Here is a 26,439-nt window from a genome sequence, read left to right on the forward strand (position 1 = left end):
GTTTAGTATTAAAGATCTTTGGTTTGGTGTTTACATACCAAAACAATTTTCTTGCAGCACAAGACCAGATTAATAGTGCATTTATTAAACTTAAATATGTATCTAAAATATAGCACTATAAAATGTATTTTGTGTATTAAAATACTAGCTATGTACACTATATTTCAGATATCAAGAATAATTATTAAATCCAAGGCTAACAGTACCACTATGAAAAACACCAACATCATTTTACATCTTATTTTATAAGGATGTAGTTCAATTAGTAATATAGTTCAAATATCAGAAATTTCTTATAATAGAGAGTGGTGGGGAAATAAGAAGGGGCTAGCTAAACAAAATATTATTTATGAATAAGAATACAAAGCTGAATAAACAATATTCATCCTGCTATATCGTTTTGATGTCCATTGTAAACAAAGCAGTCCTAAACAGTTAGACCTTTTAAATCCATTGAACATTATGGGCTTAGAAAAGTGTAGCTCTGAATAGGATTTTACTGGTAGTCATAACTCACTTCATTTTTCACTGATTTCAATTTATGTAATGCACTTTTCCTTTCAAAAGTTGTGTCAGTGGGGGAATGAATTATAAAACCTACTTATTTTTATCTAATTATTCCATGGGAATTAAATAATCTTAATACATTTAAAATACAAGTTTGTCTGACAAGAGTAGGTATGATGGGAATTACATGGCTTTGAGAAACAAATTTTGGTATGCTATGTGTGCAGAAGAAGAAGAGATGGAGGAGGAGATTGGATCTATACCCCACCCTTCACTTGGAGTCTCAGAGCGGCATACAATCTCCTTTACCGTCCTCTCCCCACAACAGACTCCCTGTAAGGTAGGTGGGGCTGAGTTCTTTCAAGAGAGCACCTCTGAGAACTTGTAACTAAGTCAAGGTCACACCAGCAGGTGCATGTGGAGAAGTGGGGAATCAAACCAGTTCTCCCAGATGAGAGTCTACACTCTTAACCACTACAGCACACTGGCTCTCCATGGAATCAACCAGCATCCACCTCAGACACTGGGATGATATAAATATCTTTTTTAGGATGCTTAAATGAGATGCAATGTCCATTTAAGCCTGTATGTGTTTCTTGAGGACTAAGAGACCATGGAGGCTTAAATTGTTTTATATACTGTATTTTTAATATGATACCTACCATACTTAGTTGGGAGCCAACCCAGTCTCCACCACACACATTGCTGCCTCCCCATTCTCTTTAGTGTTCAACCTTGTATGCAGGAGTTTTCTGCCTCTTCTTCATATTTCCTGTTGGCAGCCTTCTTGGGCATGGAGTATGCATAGTGGCATGTAAAAAACTGACAGAATTGTAGACTCTTAACTTTATAAATGTGCTTCCATATTCCTTTTACGGACACAGCAATAAAGTTTCATGGATTGCATATGTTGTTAGATTTTTCAGCTGTAACATTTTTCAAAGATACATTTTAAATAATTATTACAGAACAGTATTTTAGAGGAATCTGTACTCATTTAGCATAAATGAGATTTTTAATATGAGTACACCAGTTGAGAAAGAGAACGGGTTTTTTGGCGTAGCAATTAAGCAGTTCAAAAATTGATTAATGCAAGTCCCAAATTTCACAAAGTAAAGAGGTTAGCTTAGGATCCCTTGTTCTCCAAGTTACTAGCACTTCTGAATGGTTGTGATTGAGGGTTCTGAGTTCAGTGAGTCGTCCAATGAGACGTGCAAAATGTTGTGGTTCTTCAGGGTGATAAATTTTTGAATACTTGTACAGAATTCCTAAAAATGGTTCCTGGAGTTTCTCCACATGTTGTTTGTTTTTTAGGAGTGGACGATCTGAAAAATAAGAATGATAAAGTCCCATGATGTTGGACATAATCTCACCTTTAAAAATTTAATTCTGGATCATCATGAGATCACAAAATCCACTAGTGATGAATAATATCAGCTCCCCATGATGCCATATTTGTAAATGTTTTTGAAATAATTCATAGCACTCCAAATTTTCAGAACATTAAATTATATAATAATAATAATAATAATCATCATCATCATCATCTTTAATTTGTATCCCGCCCTCCCCGCCGAAGCAGGCTCAGGGTGGCTCACATGGCATAACATAATATGCTACATTTCAACAGTTAAAATAAGATGTATACAAAACATTTTACAAATCATAAATACATATTATTATCTTACATTAAAACCAACTAATTAAAACAAACAGATTAGTTTGGTGCTAAAATCTCGGTGTTGCCCATCTTACAGTTGTTCCGTGGTGACAGCTTTCTTCTACAGTAAATTCCATATTAGGCAAAAGTCAGCTGGAAGAGGGTAGTCTTGCAGGCCCTGTGGAACTGGGTAAGGCTCCACAAGGCCCGCACCTCCTCCGGCAGCTGGTTCCACCAGTGGGGAGCTATAAACAAGAAGATCCTTTCCCTGGTGACTTTCAATTTGGCCTCCCTCGGCCCGGGGACTGCCAAAAGATTTTGAGAGCCAGATCGCAGTACCCTCTGGGGAATGTATGGGGAGAGAAGGTCCCTAAGGTAGGCAGGTCCTCGACCATATAGGGCTTTAAAGGTGATAACCAGCACCTTGTAACGAATCCGGTACACTATTGGCAGCCAGTGCAGTTCCCGCAGCCTCGGCTGTATGTGCTCCCACTTAGGGAGCCCCAACAGCAGCCTGGCTGCTGCGTTCTGCACTAGCTGAAGTTTCCGGCACAGAGGCAGCCCCATGTAGTGTGCTATATGTTTTTTAGAATGACCTTATTTTGTAGTGGTAGTTTTTCATATTGATAACACAGCACTGAACATAGCAAAACACAGGGCCAGATCTAGGAAGGGACAGAGGGGGGTACTTGTGCCCAGCGCCGCCAGAGGGGGGGGGCGCCAAATTGGGTATGGAGTCCATTCTATTCTATAGGCTCATAAGATAGAATGGGCCCATAAGATTATATCATTTTTTAATTTTGCCCCCCACCTCCTCAAAAGACATGTAGATCTGATCCTGGCAAAACATGATTTTATCAGTTGCTATTAGGAAAAAAATAGATTTTTAAAAAATCTTTATTAAAAAAATATTATTATTTCTTAACTAAAATATTTTACATATGAAAAACAATCATGTAATCATTGCAGAATTTTGAGAAGGCTGTTGTAACCATGAACAGCATTCATTTTGAGGCATGAACACTCCTATTAATTTGAGCAGAGTAGGGAACATCTTTTTTTTTTAAATTCCCAGTGAGAAGTAAAGATGCAAAACTATTTACACTATTTAGAGAAATCAAATTATAAAAAATATAGATGTTTATTACCAACTAAAATATACAAGATTGTATTTGAAATGTTATGTTTTAATGTAATGAAAATAATACCTGAAAAAAATACAGTAGTTGCAACAAGCAGAGCATATTCTGTCTCAGTCACATTAAGTTCTCCCATGCTTCTGTAGAAGTAAAATAGTGCAGTAATAAATTCTTCAGTAATACCTTAAAAAAGAGAAGAAAGTCATAGCTAAAAATAATATTTCTTTATTTCAAAGTACTATGTGCTTTACCAATAAAACAAATAGGGTTGCTAGGTCCAATTCAAGCAATATCTGGGGACTTTGGGGGTGGAGCTAGGAGACACTGGGGGTGAAAGGTTGTGAGGTTGTGACAAGCATAACTGAAGGAGTTCTGCATCACTTTTAAAGGGACTCCACACCTTTTAAATGCCTTCCCTCCATTGGAAATAATGAAGGATAGGGGCACCTTCTTTTGGGGATCATAAAATTGGACTCCCTAGTCCAATCTTTTTTAAACTTAAAGGGTGTTTTGAAGAGAGGCACTAGATGCTATGCTGAAAATTTGGTGCCTCTACCTCAAAACAACAGCCCCCCCCCCAGAGCCCCAGATGCCCACTGATCAATTCTCCATTATACCTTATGGGAATCAGTCTGCATAGGGAATAATGGAGTGCCCAGCAGATATTTCCCTCCCCTGCTTTCTGATGACTCTGAAGCAGGGGGAGGGCCTCCAAACTGGGAGATCCCCTCCCCCCACCTGGGGATTGGCAACCCTAAAAACAAAAGACCAAATGTTGAGTATCATTAAGAAAGAACAAAAGAAAAAGCCATAGAGTAAATTTAGATCTTCCACACAGGTTATCTGCCCCACGTTCATTGCTTCTGGGAAATATGTTTTTTTTTTTCCTGCTTCCCAATCCCTGCAGCATTGTGGTGTATTTGTGTGCCTCCAGAGGTTTCCCTTGCATTTTTCCAATCTTTCTCTAACGCATTTTGCCCTGAAGTGTTCAGAAAGATTGTCATAAAGGCTGGATGGCAGATGCATGGGTGGGTAAATGTGGATTTTTCGGGCCTATGTGGCAGACATTTTCCCTGATCCTGTCAGCTGGGGTTTTTAAATTTATTTTTAACATACAATGGTACAACAATATAACTATATTCTTGCGTTGCTTTTAAAAAAAATTCCAAAAGCCCTGGTGGCCCAGGGGAAGGGGGACACTTTAAGAGGATTAGGATAGGGAAACTACAAGGAAACCTGTCATGTGGAGGTCCCATTGCTCCTGCTACACCAGCAGTGGGAAATCACAAACCTTGTCCCTGCGCAGAAGACAACATAATGAATATAATAACAAAATAGTGCAATCCTAAGCATGTATATACCCTTCTAAGTCTATTGAAGCCAGTGCTTTAGAAGGCTGTAATTCTGTTTAGGGTGGCACTGAAAATTACAGGTACAAGTACAGAACTGTAATTAATAGAAGCCATGGTTGTAAAGCAGAATAGTAATGAAAGCATAAAGAAGCCCATACAAGGTAATCAAAAACGGAGAGACTGAGTGTGAAAATAGTAGCAGCATATGCAGATAATTAAGAGTGGAAAAACAAGAAAGCAGAATAGAGAGCCTTAGGATCAAGGGAGTGAGAATCATGGGGAAAATATTCAGTAGCTGGAACAGAGACAGAAGAACAAATAATAGAAAGAATTATAACATGGTCAGAAAGAGAAAAACAGAAAATAAGAATTCTCAAACCAAGCAGTAATTTGACTGAAAAGCACAGATACCACACTAATAGATACTGTGTTAAGCATCCTAAGCATTTTAGTTCAATTTTGAAACTATTTCAATTTTTAAAATGGAATAACAATTTACTAAAAGTATATCTACTATGTGTAAGGTCTAGACCTGTTGTAGTAGTTGATGTTGGACTTTCTTCCATATGAGGCATTTCTATAGAGTAAATAGTATTTTTATCTTGACCACACACAGCATGGTGAGAAAATTTTGCATGGCCTAGAATAATGGAAAGAAAAATCTGTTACTTTACTGAATTCCTTTTTAAAAACATGATGGCAATATATATCATGATTTATCATATTTGGCACGCTTGTATCTCTTGATGTGATACTGTAAAGCAATGAGAGAGAAAGAAAATAATAGTTGAGAATGGCCATGTAGACAACAGTGGAATAAAATGAATTGGGGAGGAAATGGCAAACATATTCATGTGAATTAATTAATACAAAAATTACTACTTGAAATAACTTACTTTCACTGAATGATGACTGGTATTCAATAGCTTGCTCATTGTATATCTGGGCAGAACGTAAAAACATTGTTTCAATTGTGGAGCCCTTCAGCAATGCAATCTGGTCATCATTGGCTAAGTTTTCAAAACCTACAGATAAAATAAGCAATAATATAAATATTGTTATGATAAGTATATATCTACAAGTTGACACCTCTCCACAGGAAAAATGTCCATATACTGTCTCCCTCAGGGAGAAATGCTGTCAGGAAATTTGGACTGGAACATTGTAAGAGGGGAAAGGATTAAGCAGCTTTGCTCAAAAATGTCAGTTTTTGATGCTGTTTTTGAAAGGCAAGGAAAAGATCACTGAATGTTGTGTCTAACTTGGTTCAAATACAAGTACTTCATTTGCCCAGAGCTTTTGTCAGGAAACTCTTCTAGGATATGATACATAAGTATTTTATTGGCAGCTTTAGATATGAATTTACCATGAACAAATATGTAGTTTATTCAATTTGTAAGGAAGGGCAAAACATTAAAAGATTCACCTAAATTAATCTGAATGTTTCACTGTTTCTTGGAGTGTATCTCCACAACAGCATTATTAATAAAACCCAGCATATGAAAGACTTTGGTTCAGATGTTGCATTAATTCTATATTATATTTCTCTATCACTTTTGAAAATAGGAACAGTGATTCAACTCAAAACAAAGAGATGTGAACCAAATATGCTGACTGAGATATTTAATGGAGTTATTGTTCTGACAAAAAAAGGAAAAGGAATGCAGAATCTGTTATTTAAAATAAATTTAAACCGAAAGTATTCAGCTCAGCCAAAAATAATTTATCTGTAATTATCTTTTGGCTATGATCTTTAGCAGAGAATTCCCAGTACCTTCAAACTATAATGTCTGGGATTCTTTGGAGGAAAATCATGAAAGAGAAAACTGGCATAAAGCTAATACAATTTGATAAAGATACCTCTTTAGAGTAACTAATAACCAAACAAGGGCCTTCAAGGTGGATAAACGGGATGTGTTTGTTTTTACAGTATTTCTTATGGAAGATCAAGTGGCAAAGAATACAGCAGGCTCTAGTTCACAAAAACATAAGCTAGAATAATAGAATGTTTTTCTCCATCAGTGGAGGAAGCTTTCCTTTAACATTGTGTTACACCTCCCACTTGCTTCACAAGGCAGGGCATGTGCGAATTAATCTTCAAGGCTTTCACATCCCGGAGGAGATAGGCGTTCTGGAGGAGAGCAAGGCCCTCTGGAGCTCTACCTTCTCAAGCATTGTCTTCAGCTGTTCTGGCCATACCATCCAGCTCCATGTTTCAAAATATGAGGGACTGTGTGCTACAGTCTACCACGACCACTCCATGCCTTCCTCCTAGGGATACCACTGCAGTCAGGACTTGTGGAAGATGGGGCGGAATGTGTGCTTGTAATTCTAGAACTCCTGGCCCCATCTGGATGTTGGCAAGGCTATTTAAAAGTCAAGGAGGAGTTGCCACTCCCACCATATCTGCTCTGGAGGATCAGGAACTGATTCCCTAGACCCTAATCGTCATCCTCATGGAAGTGCTCTGGGAGCTTTTTCTAGTCACCAGTCTCAAAGTGCAGAAGTAAGACTAGCTGGTCTGCAAGTACTTTCTTCTCCCCCCTTGCCCAGCACTGGCTTTTTCCCACCTCTTGGGAAAGGTTACTTCTGTTCTTACATTCCAAATATTTACATTAAGGATAACCAAGGTGGTTAGTTATTAGAAAATTAAATTATGATTCAGAAGTCCTGGGTTCAAATCAGCACACTGCCATGCAGCTTGCTGGGTGATCTTGAGCCAGTATGTACCTCACAGAGGTGCTCTGTTTAGTGGAAGAAGACAATATGTATGCATGTCATCAGGAGTTTTCTAGCATCTAACATGCCTCACAAGGTTGTTGTTAAGGTAAGATAGCTCCCTTGCTCCACATCAGAGGAAAAATAGAATATAAAACAATGCCCTATCTTCTTTACAGCTGTGGCCCTTCTATCAGAAGAACTCTAGCAAGATCCAGCCATTATTTGGTCTACATGAAACAAAGTTTTTCAGCACACTTATCATCCTCATCATCATCTTTAATTTATATCCTGCCCTCCCCGCCGAAGCAGGCTCAGGGCAGCTCACAACATAGACACATCAACAGTTAAAAATACATATTATAGGTACATACATATTATAAATCATACTACTATAAAATTAATCATTTTGTAATTTAAAAGCTTCTAAGATTAAATTGATGCTAAAAACTTGATGTTATGCATCATACAGTTTTTCTGTGGTGACGGTACCCCTTCAACAGTAAAATTGATTGCTGTGAAATTATTGAGTGAAAGCCAGTTGGAAAAGAGCAGTTTATGGAAGTGGGTAAGGCTCCACAAGGCCCACACCTCTTCTGGCAGTTGGTTCCACCAGTGGGGGGTTGAAATCGAGAAGGCCCTTTCTCTTGTAACTTTGCATATGCCTTGCCTTGTGGAGCAAGTAACTCATGTTTAAGGGATACCTTTAAATCCACTGATAAGAAGAAACCCACACAGTAAATTCAGTGTTTTGATCCCCCTCCCCCCGCAACAAACTAGCATAACAACTTCTCTGGAATCGTCCATATAGGAAAAGTTACCTGGGAGTCTTTTTGTAAAATCCACTAATACCTGCACATGAACCACAGCTGATTCTGAAAGTCGTAAAAAGTTCTCTTCAGGATTGGTAGTTTCCTGTAACTAAATTAAAAGCATTTGAGAGTAGTGAGATATACAATTAGAAAGTAAGAATTTAACAACATAGTAGGGTTGCCAAGTCCAATTCAAGAAATATCTGGGGACTTTGGGGGTGGAGCCAGGAGACTTTGGGGGTGGAGCCAGGAGCAAGGGTGTGACAAGCATAATTGAACTCCAAGGGAGTTCTGGCCATCACATTTAAAGGGACAGCACACCTTTTAGAATGCCTTCCTTCCATAGAAAATAATGAAAGATAGGGGCACCTTCTTTTGGGGCTCATAGAATTGGACCCCCTGGTCCAATCCCTTTGAAACTTGGGAGGTATTTTGGGGAGAGGCACCAGATGCTATATGGAAAATTTGGCACATCTACCTCAAAAAACAGCCCCCCCAGAGCCCCTGACACCCGCGGATCAATTCCTCATCATTCCCTATGGGAATCGTTCCTGGAGGTGCATAATGGCTGTGGGGGTGGAGCTTCCCCTGCCGGCCAGCTGGCTGGGGGAGGGGGGAAGCCTGTAAAACCAGGAGATCCCCCGCTGGGACCTGGGGATTGGGAAGCCTACAACATAGTGACACGGTGTTTAGTATTTTCTGAACACATACAAACTTCTTTGCTTCTTCCAGGGGAATGGTGCATTTTTGATGAGCAGCAACAATATGTTCAATGAGCTGATGTTCCCCAGAAGTAAATTCCATCTTTTCCTGGACCTTTAAAAGACAATTGTCCATAACTGAGGCAGAATTAAATTTTTAATGAAATAATAATTTCAAATATAAAATAATGTCTCTACTTTTAAAGGTTTAGTTGTAGAGGATACATGTTTGTTGTCCACGCCCTCATCTTCCACTTTGATGTTACAAAGGAAGCTGCTCTTCTTTCTGAGTCGCTTTGATTTACACTGGACTTCTGTCAATAGACCTGCAAGTAATGTGTAGAAGAGGAAAATACTTACTACCAAACTACACATTATGTTGGAAATCCTGGGTTGGATCTCTTGGCATTCTTTTTATCCTAAAGAGTAGTCTTGAGCCTGCTATTTGGATTGGATCCAAATTGGACTGGTATAAATTCACAGGTGCAGATCACAGGACTGGTTCCAGTTTCATAGATTCTGGCACAACGTGGTATGCCCAGTTATATGCATGTTATCCCCATTATAAGTCCCACTGACTTTAATTACACTTATATAGGAGTGTGAATAGGACTATAACCACTGCACACTTAACTGTGCGAAAAAACCCTGAATACATTTGTGCTGTAGTTTTTTAAAAAACCACATAATGTAATTTGTCATAAACCTATTTCAAAATATTGATACACAGTACATATGGAGATGAATACCACCTATTTTCTGGAAACTAGGGAACTCATGTTATAATTCCTTTTGCAGGGAATATCACTTAGCTGCTTTTGAGCATGTTTGGGAAGCAATGCAGATACCAGTCTGCTCCACTGTTAGGCACTCACATTCAGCAAGCATTCCCACAGCTTTACACTTCTTGAGGCGACACTCTTGACATTTCCTCCTCATATACATATCCATTTCACAGTGACCGCCATTCTTGCATCTGTAGATTGCATTTTTGGTGATGCTGCGTCGAAAAAATCCTACCAGAGTAAGCATTTGGGATAGTAAGAATAAGGAAAAACTTCCCAGTATCTGCAAAGTGTCTTGTTTAAGCTGACAGAATATGTACACAATAGCTACAATATTTATCAGCAAATATGATACAAAAACAAAGTTGTATGAACTAGGAATTTGTGTGGGAGAATGAGCATTCTCCATAGAATAAGAGGAGAGAGCGAGATGGTGCTATATTACTAAAATTCTGATAGAGTTACACATATTATCATATTTAAGCTGAGAAATATATTTAGAAAATGACATCATTTGGAAAAATGAGCTCATGCAAATGTTCTTTTAAAATTAATGTAAAAAGCAAGAATCAGAAGATTCTGTCCAAGATCAAGCAATTTCTTAATTGTTTGCAGACCTGGGACTCTCATTTATCTCACCCATATATGAGCTTGGGACCCTCTGAATTACAAGCATGTAACTAAAAGCAATGCGATATCACAGTCATGTGACAGAAAGAATCCCCTCCACCACTGAGTGACTTCACCTGTACTTCTCAGTGTGTGCAAAGAGATGCAGGAGGCATGACAGTCTTGCTCTCTTTGGATGCACACTTGAAGCAAATCTCCCCCACCCCCCATAAACAAAAGAGTACAAAGAAATGTCAGCTATACACAGACTCTTGACCTGGTGGATGTGACTCCAACAACATCTGCACAATTTGATATATGGGTAACTGTCCTAGTGAAAAGACTCTAAATGCACTTTTAACAAAGTAATGGAGTACACAGGGGAATGTACTTAAATCTCACTGGATTTCAGTGAGATCTGCATATTAATTAATTGTGCATTGGATCAACACTCCAATCTTTTCAGTTTTCAGAATTCAGAATAACCACAACCCTCAGTTCTAGTCCATGCTTAACAGTGTATTCTTTAAATTCAAGCCAGCACTTTTAAAATCAAGTTCAGTTCTATCCTGGAAGACATTCTAATGATCAATTAATGCTTCAATGGTACCAAAAGTGTTTACAGCAAACTGTGTCACAGGAAAAACAAACACCTAATTGTCACAAGTGCTGGGGCAAGCGATTAGAGGCATCTGCTTATTAAATCATTACTCTTTTTTTCTTACTGTATATTGAATTACAAATTTCTATCTTGACCATTCCGGTCCTCTAGAGGGCAGGCACACACCAGAGCTCTAGCGTGACCAAGATCAACAGATAAAGCCTGCAGACTCAAGCTTCTGTGTCCCCAAACAGCTGGTTCATCTTTCTGATTTATAAAGCCAATGCTGGATTCCCCCTGCCCCAGCTTTTAAAATGTAGAGCATTTACTTTCCAGTCATAAAACTCTTTTCCAATTACCTTTGCAGCCTTCACAGGTGAGTGCATTGTAATGATATCCCGAAGCCTTGTCTCCACATACGACACAGAGTTCTTCCTGTCCCTTTATTCTCAAGGAGGAGTGACTAAGTCTGGGTCTTTTCTGACCAGGATATCCACTCTCATCATTATGACCGCCCATGCAGGTGGGCTTGGTGAGTTCGCAGTTGCTGATGATGTATTGCCCATCACTGTATTGAGAGTCCAAGTTGTATGCACTGTACTGAGACTGGGGAGATGGTGTTTGTAGCACTGGAGGAAACTGAACGGTTGAATATTGGCAGTAAGGAGCAGTCTGGAAGTCAAGGTCTTGCAATGGATAACTGATGTGTTCTGGTAAAACGTCTAGATTAATTTGAGGGAGGAATCACGAACAGTAGAGTAATTTAGGATTTGACATCTCTTAATTTTAGGTTATTTATTTGTGATATATCGAGATTATTGTTTTCAGAAGGGCAATCTATATAGACTTTCTACAAGTTTCTGCTGGCAATATTAGTTTTGACAGAGTGTTATGCTTTTGATTTTTTTAAAAAGATTGATAGCATTAAGACAAATTTAACATTTAGTGCCAATTTTCAAAAGCAGCGTAGGGATTGGGTCTGCAAGATGCAGTAAATGAATAACTGTTTGGTACTTAAAGTACCATCTTACCTGTAAGAAAATTGACAGAATAAAAAATAATCTCTTGCTTATTCCAGTTTCAGACAGCTTGTTCCACAATTCAAATTATTCTTTAAGAACATAAGAGAAAGCCATGTTGGATCAGGCCAATGGCCCATCCAGTCCAACACTCTGTATCACACAGTGGCAAAAAAATTATATATATACACACACACACACACACACATACACACACACACACACTGTGGCTAATAGCCACTGATGGACCTCTGCTCCATATTTTTATCTAACCCCCTCTTGAAGCTGGCTATGCTTGTAGCCGCCACCACCTCCTGTGGCAGTGAATTCCACATGTTAATCACCCTTTGGGTGAAGAAGTACCTCATTTTATCTGTTCTAACCTGACTGCTCAGCAATTTCATTGAATGCCCACGAGTTCTTGTATTGTGAGAAAGGGAGAAAAGTATTTCTTTCTCTACCTTCTCCATCCCATGCATAATCTTGTAAACCTCTATCATGTCACCCCGCAGTCGACGTTTCTCCAAGCTAAAGAGCCCCAAGCGTTTTAACCTTTCTTCATAGGGAAAGTGTTCCAAACCTGTAATCATTCTAGTTGCCCTTTTCTGGACTTTTTCCAATGCTATAATATCCTTTTTGAGGTGCGGTGACCAGAATTGCACACAGTATTCCAAATGAGACCGCACCATCGATTTATACAGGGGCATTATGATACTGGCTGATTTGTTTTCAATTCCCTTCCTAATAATACCCAGCATGGCGTTGGCCATTTTTATTGCAATCGCACACTGTCTTGATATTTTCAGTGAGTTATCTACCACGACCCCAAGATCTCTCTCTTGGTCAGTATCTGCCAGTTCACAACCCATCAACTTGTATTTGCAGCTGGGATTCTTGGCCCCAATGTGCATTACTTTGCACTTGGCCACATTGAACCTCATCTGCCACGTTGGCGCCCACTCACCCAGCCTCAACAGATCCCTTTGGAGTTCTTCACAATCCTCTCTGGTTCTTACCACCCTGAACAATTTAGTGTCATCCACAAACTTGGCCACTTCACTGCTTACTCTCAACTCCAAATCATTTATGAACAAGTTAAAGAGCATGGGACCCAGTACTGAGCCCTGCAGCACTCCACTGCTTACCGTCCTCCACTGTGAAGACTGCCCATTTATACTCATTCTCTGCTTCCTATTAATTAGCCAGTTTTTGATCCACAAGAGGACCTGTCCTTTTACTCCATGACTCTCGAGCTTACTAAGGAACCTTTGATGAGGAACTTTATCAAAAGCTTTCTGGAAGTCAAGGTAAACAATATCTATTGGGTCTCCTTTGTCCACATGTTTGTTCACCCCCCCCCAAAGAAATGTAACAGGTTAGTGAGGCAAGATCTTCCCTTTCAGAACCCATGCTGAGTCTTCCTCAATAACTCGTGTTCATCAATGTGCCTACTCATTCTGTCCTTGATAATGGTTTCTACCAACTTTCCCGGTATTGAAGTCAGACTGACTGGCCTGTAGTTACCCGGATCTCCTCTGGAACCCTTTTTAAAGATGGGGGTGACATTTGCTACCTTCCAGTCCTCAGGAACGGAGGCAGATGCCAATGAAAGATTACATATTTTTGAGCATTGATTTCAGTGAAAGCATATATTGACCTTGAAGAAAACTACAACTGAAACATGCAAGTAAACCTAGGATGCATGTAGTCATTTCAGCTTCCATCTGCAAGTTCAGACAGCCTTCGTTGCTGCATTCACAATTTTAAAATAGCTTGGATGCACTTGGAACTGCATATATACAATAGACTTTTGGATTTGAACTTACTATATGGACTCTGGATGACTAGAAAATATTGCAGTACTTCATGTTTACTCACTGATTATAAAACTTTTTGAGCAAACTAAAGTATAATATATATCATTACACAGTGTTTGCACAAGGTTTGCACAAGGTTCTGATAGTAAAAAAGTATGCATAATATGGATTTTCCCCCAAAAAATCAGAATAATTTTATTATACTTTAAACACGAACCTTGCATAATAGGCTCAGGAGCCTCATTGAGAGAAGTCAGTCACCTCCCCTCTGTGTTTCAGATTATGAGACTTGACCTGGATAGTCCAGACTAGCCCAGTCTCATCAGATCTTTGAAGCTAAGCAGGGTTGGCCCTGGCTAGTATTTGGATGGGCAACTTCCAAGGAATACCAGGGTCATGACACAGACAATCACAAAGCACCCCTGAATTTTCTCTTGCCTTAAAAACAAGTTTAGCTCACTACCTAGTGGTGCATAATGCTAAAAAGCTAGCACTTCTGACTGGCAGACAATCTTAGGATCTCATGGCTATTTGACACACAATGCCATACATTAAGTAATTAATTATTAATTCAGGCTATACATGTCTCAGGATAATATATATCTTTCATTATCCTAAAGGATATTAGTAAAGACCAGGGCTGGCCCTAGACTGTCTAGCACCCTAGACAAGGCTAACTTCTGGCACACACACACACCCCCCACACTGATAACATCACTGAGTTGTGGGGCACCTAATTGGTGCCCTAGGCAACTGCCTAGTTTGCCTAGTGGCAGCCCTGGCCCTGGTAAAGACACACAGTGTCCTCAAATACATTGTTTGAATAATTTTGAATTTATTCACAAGCAAGTCTTTGAATCTTGTGTGGATCTTGTATGTATGTGTATGTCCTCCCTATTGGATAAATTACTTTCCCTCCCCCCAAAAGAAGTGTCACTTCTGGATCCTTCTTCAGCATATTTCCAAATATTTAACAACATGAAACAATTAACAGCGGCTTACATATGGATAAGCATTTCTCTATGAGTTGCTTTTGTTTTACTCACCATAATACTGAATTGGCTCACTAAGACAGTACCCATCAGGGACTGTCACATAGGTGTTTGCCATGCTCTGCTCCAGCTCCCACTGCTTCATTCAGTCTGGGCTGCTCTGTGCTTTTAAAAGCAAACCTGAGAAAAGGGAAAGCTGCTGTTTATTTTTTTACTTCAAGAATCACAAAAGAAGAGGATTTCCATAAGCTAACTGGAAAGACAGGAATTAGTCTGGAGGTTGCAGTAGCAATATCCCTACATAAAAATCACTGGGATTACAACATACCACAAACAACTTTTCCCTTTTTACTCAAACATTCTCCAGTAATTAGTCTGACCCTTACAATAATTCCTTCCCACTGTTGATTTGGGTTGTTCTGGATACTGGGATTTCCTTCCTTCCTTCCTTCCTTCCTTCCTTCCTTCCTTCCTTCCTTCCTTCCTTCCTTCCTTCCTTCCTTCCTTCCTTCCTTCCTTCCTTCCTTCCTTCCTTCCATTCCATGTTGCCATCCTTAAGCAGGCAAAGGGAGAGAACTGCCATATGTAGAGTTATGCTTAAACTGGAGACAGTTTAAGACCTGTACTGCCAAGGATAGTCAGGCAGACAAAAATGTCTCACAGGCAAGTACAACTCAATATTTACAATCAGTGTGACTGGGGCAGCAGTAGCACATGTCCACAGTATATAAAATGAATGTGAGTAGAGGGGTCAGCAGGGCTGTGGTGGCAAACACTATCTGGATCTACATACATTCATTGCAAGATAGGAACAGAGCTATTTCCCATAGTGACTAGCTAGATGCCTCCAGGAACTGCACAAGTAGGTCATTTTCCCCTGCTGCAGAACTTTAGCAACTGGCTCTCAGAAGAACGCTACCGTTGTTCATGGAGGCTCATTTAGCCATCATGGCAAATAACTCTTGGATTATTTACAATGAACTTTCGAGTGCCCTTTAAAGTCAATTATGCATTGCAGGAAAAAGTATTTAGTATTGTCCATCTGAATCTACTGCGGTGCCAACCGACTTCTTTGAGTGACCTTGAGTTAGGGTTGCCAGCTCTAGTTTGGGAAATACCTGGAGATTTTGAGGGTGGAGCCTGAGGAGAGAGGGTTTGGCGAGGGGAAGGTCCATCGAGTCCACCTTTCAAAGCAGCCATTTTCTTAAGGTGAACTTATCTTTGTCACCTGCAGATAAGTTATAATACCAGGAGATCTCCAGCCACTACTTGGTGATTGGCAACCCTGAGTTCTAGAGGGAGAAAATGTTTTTTCCCTCCAATTTTTCCATGCTATAGTAGTTGTTTAAACCTCTGTCATGCTACCATTTATTAGTCTTTTCTCCTAATTTAAAAAGCCCAAAATTTATCAGACTGTCCACACAGAGACAGGTTTAACATATTGTTCAGGTGTAACAGAAACATTTACAGCATGATCCTAAACAGAGTTACAAGTGGCAGGGTGAGCTTGCGGGGGGGGAGGGAAGGAGTTCGCAGCAGCAGTGGCAGGGCAAGCTTCAAGGGGGCAGGCGGGAGCTGGCGGCGGCAGCAGCAGGGCGCGCTGGGGGGTGGGAGGGAGCTGGCAGAGGCAGCAGGGCAAGCTTTGAGGGGGACGGGTGGGAGCTGGCAGTGGCAGGGCGAGCATGGGTGTGGGAGGGAAGGAGCTGGCGATGGTGGCAGAGCGAGTTTCTGGGCGTGGGCAGGAGCACTGCAGATGGGAGGAAGCTGGCAGCAGGGGGAGGGAGGCAAACTAGGAGGTTGTCTTAGGCACAGGGAGGGGGGAAGCCCAATTCGGCACCCCCTCCCTCCTGGTGCCCTAGGCAACTGCCTAGTTTGCCTAGTGGGCGAGCCGGCCCTGGTTACAACCTTCTCAACCTGTGAGTTTAAGTGAATTTAGAAGGGTGTAATTGGTTAAGGATTCCACCATAAGGCTGTAAATCAAATCAAATAAATCAAAATAAGATTAAACAAGGTAACTACCTGAGAATAAGAGAGATGGGGATGTCTTATGAATTGTACATTGTTGTTTTGTGAGGCTGGCAAAAGGAAATATTTTGTTGGGGTATCTACTTGCTAAAATACTATGTTTGGTTATTACTTATTCACTTGAGGAAATCTGTTAAATTAACATTTCCCCCTTCTTTGTCATAAAAGAAAGATGTGCCTTGCATCAATGTGTGCTTAGTATGCAACAGGCATGAAGCAATTCATAAGATATCCATTATACTCTGGAGAAGAGTTAAGTCTTACTTAGATAGGTAATGAGAACAATGAATAAAACTCCAAGGAAGTGGACAGGAACATGGTTATACAGGATGTCAAGAAAACTAATTTCAGAGTAACTTTTTTTCTTAGTGGGAGAATGAAACAGATGCGGAAAATGTTTTCCCATATTGCAAAATCTATGCTAATTTTCCAGGCAAAAAGTCAAAACAGCTCTGAATACTTTACCCACCCTTCACAGATTCCCTCCCCCCATTATATTTATAGCAGTCTGAATTCCAATAATGGGATACCCATATATTTTTCCAATGGTATTTTTATTTAGTAAAAGCTTAATGTTGTTGACTAAGGCTGTAATACACTATCTGCTTATCTAATTTACTATCTTTGCAGTGTGTATTCTGTGATACATTGTGCTTTGGGGGGGGTTGCTCACTGGCAGTGCTAGTTTGGTGGTACAGGATGTTCAGTTGGACAGGGAACTATACAGTTCACAGCCCAGATTCTGTGAGGGAAGTAAGATCAGATTGTTGGGGAATATAACTTCACACAGGAATGTGCAGAGCACTGTGTAGAGATCCCAACATGTAAGAAAGTTAAATGATAGGAAATACAGGAATAAAGAGCTGAAGAGTAGGGAATGGATTAAGAAAGAGGAACCTACAGGAAAGGTGGTTGGCATAAGATGCAAGACAAGTGAAAGAGAACTGAGACACAAAGACCCATTAGAGAGGAGTCCTGAAGAAAAAAACTGACAGCATCAGGATGGGGGGGGGGGAGAGAGTGTTACATAAAGAGGCAGTTTCCTCTTTAATTGGGGGGAATTAGCTTTTAGGAGACAGAGCAAGAGGGATTCTCCACCAATGTTTACAGGGATTTTTCTCTCAAGGGAACTCTCAAAATAAACCAGGCAGATATTCCATCAGAAAGGTCTTTATTAAAAAGAAATAGAAGGGCAAAACACACACACACAAGCACACATAAACACGCACACAAGGCTATCTAAGAAGAAATTAGGGAGGAGAGGGGAGAAAGCAATTGTAGGGAAGCTATAATTACCAGTCCTGAAGAAAGAGGTGGTGTATGTGGTAAGACTCCAAGAACACATACACATTGCTATGGACCAGAGTGCTACAATTAAAGGGGAAAATGCTCCCTGGAGCAGTCTGATGTGTTTGCCCCCAAAACAATAACTTGAGGTGAACAATGATTTGGGAAAAGCTTGATAGGTTCATCTGAGGTGAACTATAGGTGCTAAAGGTGCTTGATGAACCTCTAAGTACTGGACAAGAAAAGCTACCAGGTTTTGTGAGTAGTGTTAAGTTAAATGGGTGAGGAGAAATGAAGTTGGGTGTGGATGATGTTAGTCCAAGGTGGTGGAGGTAGTTTTCTTGGGAGACCCATTGTCCTATATTATGTGTCTTTCCAGGACATGAAGAAGGTCATTAGTCAGTCAGCCATTCTGATTTACCTTCAAAAATATTTTCACAGGCTTATCTCTAGATGGCATCCATTTTGTGTCATTTTGGGCCAGGCAGTGTCCTATATTTATGGTTTTTGAGGTGATATTGTATGGTATTTATATCTTTTTCTAAGTACTAAACTGCCCTTCTATGGAAGAAGGAACTGCTAACAACAAGAATGCTTAAAAGGCTTGTCAAGAGTAATGCTTTGGGTCTATAGAATGAGAATTCTGCCACTTTAGTGTTTACTGTCATTAATGCATTGTCTACTTCATCATTTATCTGAGGAAGTAGGCTTCTGGCCCATGAGTGTTTATGCCGCAATATGGAAGAACCACAACACTCTTGTCGATGTGATCTGGCAAGCTTAAAATGATAGCCAGAAACAACAATAACAGTAGAGGATTGAATTTCTCATACTAATTTGAAATAAACAGCTGATCGTTTTCTTTTAATGTGGCTTCTGCAGAGTTGGAATGTCTCAGTTTTCTAAAGCGAATCAGAGACGTTGAAAAACAGCTTACATTGTCTGCAGCCCTGATTTACAGATTCCTAAAAAGTCCACAATTTGTTCTTCCAGCCTAGAGCCAAAAGCTATGGCATAGCTGGAATACTGCCCCTTGCTGTTGTCTGTTTGTAAATATTTGTTCAAAACAGAAGCGCCTTGATGTGTCATGGATCCTTTATCGATGAGATCAGCTGAACATATTCAAAGTCTACATTTTTAAATCAGCAAATATGCATTTTAACTAAAAAGGCAATCATGTTTCTGAATTTCAGAATACTTTTAATGTTGCTTTATAGGAAATGTAGACCATCATTTAACTAATAAACTTGAATATCCCCATCCTACAAGGGATTTTCCAACTATAAAGACCACTTCTTGGAACAGAAAATGGTGAATAAACATTCCTGTGCACTATGTAAAAATGCCATTTGATAGATTATCAATTGGGAAATATAATTGGGAAAATTTGTTTAGTATGATTAAAGTAATTTATTGCCTGGAGAATCACTGGAATAGCATTTCTATATCCCTTCTAAAATGCTTGACATTCCACTGATATTGAAAAATCAATACTTTACCTGTGGTTAATGAATTCACTAGTACATATTTTTGCCTCTTGTCCAAAATGTGTAGATAGGATGGTGACACAAAGTAACATTTTGTGAGAAAACTGCAAGATTGCTTCTTCAAGAAAAAATATTCCTATATATTACTCTCATACTTTGGAGGGAAGCAGAAGAACTTAATATATTAAATATATTTGATGTAAGTTGGATATGTTAAGTAAGAGCCAGATCTAAGCCTCCAAAATAGGTAACAGAGGTGAAGAATGGGCCAGTTAGCAAGCTCAAGTTGTGTTCATGTTGCACTTTGGTTTGGTTGCCATGTGACTTTTGACATTTGATCCACTGAAGTAATGTCAGAATTTAAATGTTCATTAAAAAGGGGAGGGACGGTGGCTCAGTGGTAGAGCATCTGCTTGGGAAGCAGAAGGTCCCAGGTTCAATCCCTGGCATCTCCAAAAAAGGGTCCAGGCAAATAGGTGTGAAAAACCTCAGCTTGAGACCCTGGAGAGCCGCTGTCAGTCTGAGAAGACAATACTGACTTTGATGGACCAAAGGTCTGATTCAGTATAAGGCAGCTTCATATGTTCATATGTTCAAAAAGGTAAAGATAGTCCCCTGTGCAAGCACCAGTCATTTCCGACTCTGGGGTGACGTTGGATCACGACGTTTTCATGGCAGACTTTTTACTGGGTGGTTTGCCGTTGCCTCCCCCAGCAAGCTGGGTACTCATTTTACTAACCTCAGAAGAATGGAAGGCTGAGTCAACCTTATATTTTGTATCTTGCTGTTTCAAGAGGGAGAGTAGCAGTTATAAAGTGCACATATAAACCAGGTATAAGCCAGGCTCTCTATGTGTTAAGCTTTGAAGATTCTCAGTAAAGTTTTCAAAAACAAATACCAACATTATAATCCAATCTTTTCCACTGCCTTTGCTTTTAAATTGATAAAGCTCCAGCCTTCCACTTTATGTTCCTATGTAAAATTTATATATTGTGCATTTTTGACAGTAAAAGTTGCCAGGAATCTAACTACAATTTCTACATAAGCTTTATCCTTAGTTCTCTGAACTGCTGCTTGCTGTTAATAATACCAATTAAATAAGTTTTGATTGCATGCATAGAGGCAAAGTATTGCTTCTCTTACCAACTGTTGTAGTAGAAATCCAGCATAAAAATAGTTTCCCAAAAGTTTAGTCTTGGGCAAATTAAATTCCCATTCCTAAAGAACACAAAACTGTTTTATTGGAGGGAGTCAGTGTGATGTGGTTAAAGTGTCATACTAGGTATTTGGGGGGTGGGGGGTTCCTACTTTCAAATCCCCACTCAGCCATGGAGCTCACTGGGTAACTCTGGGCCAGTCATGTATCTGCCAAACCTGTGTGAGGATAAAATGGGGAGGTGCCATGTATGTTGCCAGCGTTCCTTGGAGGAAGGATGTGATTTTAAAAGAGCACAATTTCTTCTCAGAGACAATCTCGCAAAAATTTATAACTTTCCAATAAAATATGAATTCCTTAAAAAGAAATTTCCAATCAAATATGCATGCCAGTGGAGGGGCATGCTGTGTGCTGTATACTGTAATTTTTTAAAAAATATAAATAGGCACTGAAAATTGCTAGCACTAAGTTAAATTTTCAGGATATTCTGAGTAGCCAGAATTAATAAACTATAATCTGACATTCAAGCTGTACTTATTACAGTAATTTTCTAAAATGCTACATTTAAGACCAGTCCTATGGAAATCTAAATTGTAGGTAATTGATGCTAGGTGATTCCATAAAGAGCTTTTAGTGACTGTCTTTTTCTCCGTTGTATCTGAAGGAAGTACAAAGTAAGTTCTTTTAGATTTACTTTTAATTAAATGACAAGTTTAAGTCTCCCTCCCCCCTTGTAGGATACCAGAATAGAATTTTAAAATAACTATCATGCAAAAATGGAACTGTACTTCTACAAGGAGTTCCTATGTACCAGCCATATTCTACTCTTATTGACACTTGGGTATATGGAAGAAAGTAGGAACTAGTTGGTGGCCATATATAGTTCATACTTTCTGCTTAAATTAAACAAGGCTCTCATTTAGGGTGCTGGGAACTTGGCAACTTTGCCTTTGAAAACAGACTCATACCCACAGTGCAAACTATGTAAAATGAAATATCTGCTTTCTGCAACTATAAGAAAAAATCTGGACATGTGAGCAAAAGAGTCACTTTGGCAGCAATTATTTATAAGTAGCAAAGATGCTGGTCAGCTGCTAATGTGTTATTAATGGCAGAAAAAGCTATGCTCGCTTTAACTATTACACAATGTAGAGCAAAGGTCTTGCAGGAGACCCTCCAGGGAGTACTTCAGTATGTTTGAACTGACAGTACATTAACATCTATCGTAAATATTTTGACAGTTGTGTCAAAAGGGAAATTTCTTAACTAGAGAGAATTTTAGGAATTCAATCTGAAAGTCTTCCTGCATTTCTGTAGAGCGCTCATATCCTGGGAAAGAAAACAACGTTGCAACGCCATCAGATCTGAGCAGTAGATTTGAGTCTTGATTTTGATCCTGTCCTAACCTTGCCTTCATCTCTAAATATACAGATTGCTGAAATTCCAATTAAATCAAGGATAGACCAAAGTTTAGTATCATGTAGTGGTCAGAGTGTTTGAATGAGATGATGGAAACCTGGATACAAATCCCTTCTCTGCTGCAAATTGTATTGGATGATCTTGGGCCAGTCATTCTTTCTCATCCTAACCTACCTCATGGGATTGTTGTTAGATTAAAGGAGAGGAGCTCCATATACACAGCCCTGAGCTCCTTGAAAGAAAGTTAGGATAAAAAGGCACAGGAGGGAGAAAAGTAACTTACAGTGCAACCCTAAGCAGAATTATACCTTTTAAATCCATTGACTCCAATGGATTTAGAAGGGGTATTATCATGTTTAAAGCATACATTGTCATTCTCAGCAGATCCAGCTACAATTTGAGTCATTAATTCTTCAAAGAAAGCTTTCACAATCACCAGAGCATCAAGGCATAAATAAAACTGTGTGTGCCCTTTAATAAGATCAGAGTGAATGTTATTTCTTTCCTGTCTACAGCAGCAGTATCAAGGGTGGAGGATATTTAAATGTTTTATGACTTTTTTAATTAATGTTTGATTTTGTTTTATTGCTTTGTTCTATACTCTTTTAAGTGTCATTGTGGCAGAAAATGCAGCTTTAAAATGCCTGAAATAAATATATGAAAAGAAATATGCAAATAAATATCAAATGCAGATTGCGGTCTTAAGCATATCTACTTGGAAATGAACTCCATTGAAGCACACAATACATTCAGACAAATTCCTATATGTAAATCAGTGTGTTAATCATTGTGTATAATAAACTTAAATAAATGTATTTCTTGTGTACAGCTAGGTGTTTTGTTTTTTTTAGTGGTTACTCACAGGTACAGAGTACCAGCACCTGAGCATGGAATTGTAAAATTGGTGCAATCTTATATGAATACCAAAAACAAACCAACAAAAACCTGTATATAGAAGTGGAAATTGTATGTATGGATGGATGGATGTCTCTCCAAGACTCAAAGCATAAAATATCCAATAAAGAACGGAGCAGGACTGGGATTACAATCTTAGAAGGCAATGCAGACAAAGAAAACCTAGTTTACATAAAACATGGCATACCATGAACAATGCAGAAAACTGATTACAAATTTAGACAACAAGGCAGCTGAAGCAAAATAATGCATGCAATAAACAGTTATACAATCCTACACCTTTATCAAAGCACCATCCTGAACTACTCCTCAAGGTGGGGGCCACAACAGTGAAAGCTCTGGTATGGGCTGCACTTGTTTTTATCTATTTGCAAGGTGGTATTTTCAGAAGGCTTTGTACAGTTGTCTTACAGTCTTCCATTACAAAAATCCACTTCTATTTAATGGGGTCTCTACCTATTAAATGCAGTGCTCATTGCATATGCTCAATGTGACATTTTCACATCAAAATACATTTGTGTGCCATCATCACAATCCATGACAACCTATATTTTTATTAGTGCTATTTTGTCAGTACTGAGATAGACCTCAGTGGACCTTATTTCCAAGCAAATTAGTTTAGGGATATAGTTGCTCACTGGTATATACCACAATCATCTGCATGAACAATACTTTCTTAGATGCATTTCAGCAAGAGATTAGTGCACTTGATATTGTCAATGGTTTGAAAACTATTTCTACTTCTTGCACACTGAGTACAGTGGTGTTCCCTTTTGTGTGATCTAAGGATACTTCCAGGTGACAGGTTTGCTGATTCATTAGCAGTGCAATGCTAAGGAAATTGATGACTTTCTAAATCAATGAGCTTAGAAGGATGTAACTCTGTTTAGGAGTGAGTGCAATTCACAGGGTGTTGTAGTATGATATGGATAATCATGAGTGGCACAGAAACTAGTGTAAACAGCAGTGGTTGCACCAAGCTTCTGAGCTAGCGCGCACCATTTTTGCAAGGTATTCCCTCATGACCCTTTAGCTCTACTGATACCAACAGTCTAGAAATTGTTAAACAGTCTAGAACAGGGTGGCCAAACTTGCTTAATGTAAGAGCTGCATAGAATAAATGTCAGATGTTTGAGAGCTGTAAAACATGAACATCAAATGTTTGAGGGCAGGCAGGCAGGCAGGCAGAAAAGAAGGAAGGAAAACAAATAGATGGGAGGAGGAAGAGGTGGAAAGAATGCAACTTTGCCTTCTCCAAGCTGCAAACTGCTGGCTTGGCTTGGAGAAGAGATTTAAAGAGACAAATGCCTTCTCCAAGCTGGCCGAAGGGGCAGTAGGGGCTTTGAGAGCCACACAATAAGTGTGCAAGAGCCACATGTGGCTCCTATGCAATAGTTTGAACACCCCTGGTCTAGGAGCACCCTCAGAGGTTCATATTATGAAGTATATTGTATTTAAAAGAAATTAGTAAAGAAAACAAAAAGGGGTTTTCTCCCATTTTTGCATTCTGCCTAGATGGAAAGTTCTCTAGGTAGAATAACCTTCAAAGGGTATCTCACATTTTAATAAGTTAAAAACAGTGTGTCCAAAGGTTTGTTTTATGAGTTCTACCTATGGTGGGTTAATCTTGCAATTCCATTTTATCTTGCTAAGAGTGCAAAATCTGGAGATTCAAAAACTTGCCAATTTCCAGATGGGGCCTGGAGATCTCCTGCTTTTACAACTGATCTCCAGCTGGCAGAGATCAGTTCCCTTAGAGAAAATGGCTGCTTTGAAGGGTGGACTCCATGGCAGGGATCAGCTCCCCCAGAGAAAATGGCTACTCTGAAGGGTGGACTCTATGGCATTGTACCTTGCTGAGGTCCCTCCCCTCCCCAAACCCTACCCTCTCCCAGATCCACCCCCAAAATCTCTAGGTATTTTCCGACACAGGCATGGCAACTGTAAGAACTTTGCCACCACAAACTATTTGTATGGGCCCTGTCTGCATGCCCTGCACAAGCATTTCCCTCCAAAAAATATTAATTTCAAACTCTGTATTCCCTTACTACTGAAGAAGTGCCTTTCAATATTTAGATGCCATATTTAGAAATCAATATCCTTAAATACTAAACAGTTCATAATTTTAAAAGGCACAACACATTAGCTAAACAGCAATTCTCAGGTAAAACTGATTTTGTATTTGTCAGCCCAATAGATACAGCAGGCATTTCCAGTATCAGGAGGAGTACAAATTCAGTGTGCATCACCCTACCGGATCAGAGAAAATAGGCACTATCCCCACTAAACCAATATAATTGAAAGGTATGCTCATACAGAACTAGGGTTGGCAATGCTATGCAGGACTACTAACTAAGCTACTAGGCATTTTACATATGTGAAATGATTTTTTTTAATGACCAGGTACATGCTTTATAATTCATACTGCATTTTCTGAAAATCAGTTGAAAAACATGGCATATCTCAAGTACAAAATTCTGTGAAGGTAGCTCCCATGTCTAAAAGAGAATACAATACTTACTTTCCATAGAGCATTAATCTCCTCTCCTACCGTTCCTTTTAGGGGTGCATCCAGTTATTTCATCTGAAGTCAAGTGAGCCTTTCTGCATTCATCAGTTCCTTTGCGTTCTTTTTGACTCTCCACACTTTACAGAGCAGCGCTTCACTCTATCTAAGACAGAAACTTCCCATACAGTCGTCCCAAGGGTCAGAGCAAGGGCAGCGGCAAGACCACATAAATCAAATAATAACTGAATCATCAGGGACAGAGGCTATTGGGATCCTCCGTCACATTTTCCCAGCAATCTCTCTCTTTCTCTCTCTCTCTCTACCCACCCCCTCCAAACTTTTTTTTGTCCTGATTTAGAGTTTGGCATTTCCTCATTTTGACTGCTTCACACTGACAAAGTTGTGGACATGGCACAGATTAGCCATACTACTAAAATGAAAAACAAAATTTTAATAGCATTTTACATTTTATAACATGCTACATTATGTAATATAGTAATGAGATTTTTGGAAACTGTAGGCAAAATCTGTGTTATCTTAACCATTCCTCTTAGGGGTGCACCCAGTTATTTCATCTGAAATCAAGTGAGCCTTTCTGCATTCATCAGTTCCTTTGCGTTCTTTTTGACTCCCCATACTTTAAAGAGCAGAGACTCCCCACACTTTACAAAGTTACATATGTATATGCAAGATGAAAAATGAAAAACTCCTTCTGCTACAAAAAGGCCACTGCAGGGGCACCAGTGTAATACACACTATAACATTTAATCATCAAGAGGAATAAGTTTTATGTGTTGGGGGAGGGGCTCCAAAGTTGCATATGCATATACTGGTCAAAACAAATGTCATAATATGTATTACACTGGTGCTCCTACTGTGGCCTTTTTGTAGAAGAAAGAGTTTTTCATTTTTCATCTTGCATATACATA

The 26,439-nt window shown here is 39.3% G+C and overlaps 1 protein-coding gene across 3 annotated transcripts; it reads right to left on the reverse strand.

Moving 5' to 3' along the window:
• Positions 1-64: 64 nt before the first annotated feature.
• LOC132566291 (bile acid receptor-like) lies at positions 65-25,802 on the reverse strand. Of its 3 annotated transcripts, none has more exons than XM_060231176.1 (11): positions 25,523-25,802; positions 14,767-14,892; positions 11,244-11,606; positions 9,765-9,905; positions 9,088-9,215; positions 8,900-9,004; positions 8,198-8,297; positions 5,555-5,683; positions 5,191-5,298; positions 3,376-3,489; positions 65-1,832 (listed from the first exon to the last, which is right to left on the reverse strand). In XM_060231176.1, the coding sequence occupies exons 2-11, from the start codon at positions 14,855-14,857 to the stop codon at positions 1,594-1,596; spliced, it is 1,518 nt and encodes a 505-aa protein (XP_060087159.1). In that variant the 5' UTR covers positions 14,858-14,892; positions 25,523-25,802; the 3' UTR covers positions 65-1,593. The 3 variants fall into 3 exon arrangements, with proteins under 3 accessions (XP_060087159.1, XP_060087157.1, XP_060087158.1); XM_060231174.1 differs by lacking the exon at positions 25,523-25,802 and adding an exon at positions 23,281-23,339 and having other exon boundaries at positions 5,173-5,298; XM_060231175.1 differs by lacking the exon at positions 25,523-25,802 and adding an exon at positions 15,831-15,844 and having other exon boundaries at positions 5,173-5,298.
• Between the last annotated feature and the right edge of the window lie 637 nt (positions 25,803-26,439).

This window comes from Heteronotia binoei, chromosome 2 (assembly GCF_032191835.1).
Source record: "Heteronotia binoei isolate CCM8104 ecotype False Entrance Well chromosome 2, APGP_CSIRO_Hbin_v1, whole genome shotgun sequence".
Classification (NCBI taxonomy): domain Eukaryota; kingdom Metazoa; phylum Chordata; class Lepidosauria; order Squamata; family Gekkonidae; genus Heteronotia; species Heteronotia binoei.

Bases quoted from the DNA above. Each gene is read 5' to 3' on its own strand.
- LOC132566291 (XM_060231174.1), bottom strand. From the start codon at position 14,857: ATGAAGCAGTGGGAGCTGGAGCAGAGCATGGCAAACACCTATGTGACA. The intron at 9,906-11,243 runs GTAATTGGAAAA...TTACTCTGGTAG, and splicing joins CACCTGTGAAGGCTGCAAAG to GATTTTTTCGACGCAGCATC. The intron at 9,005-9,087 runs GTAGAGACATTA...TGTCTTTTAAAG, and splicing joins CTACAACTAAACCTTTAAAA to GTCCAGGAAAAGATGGAATT.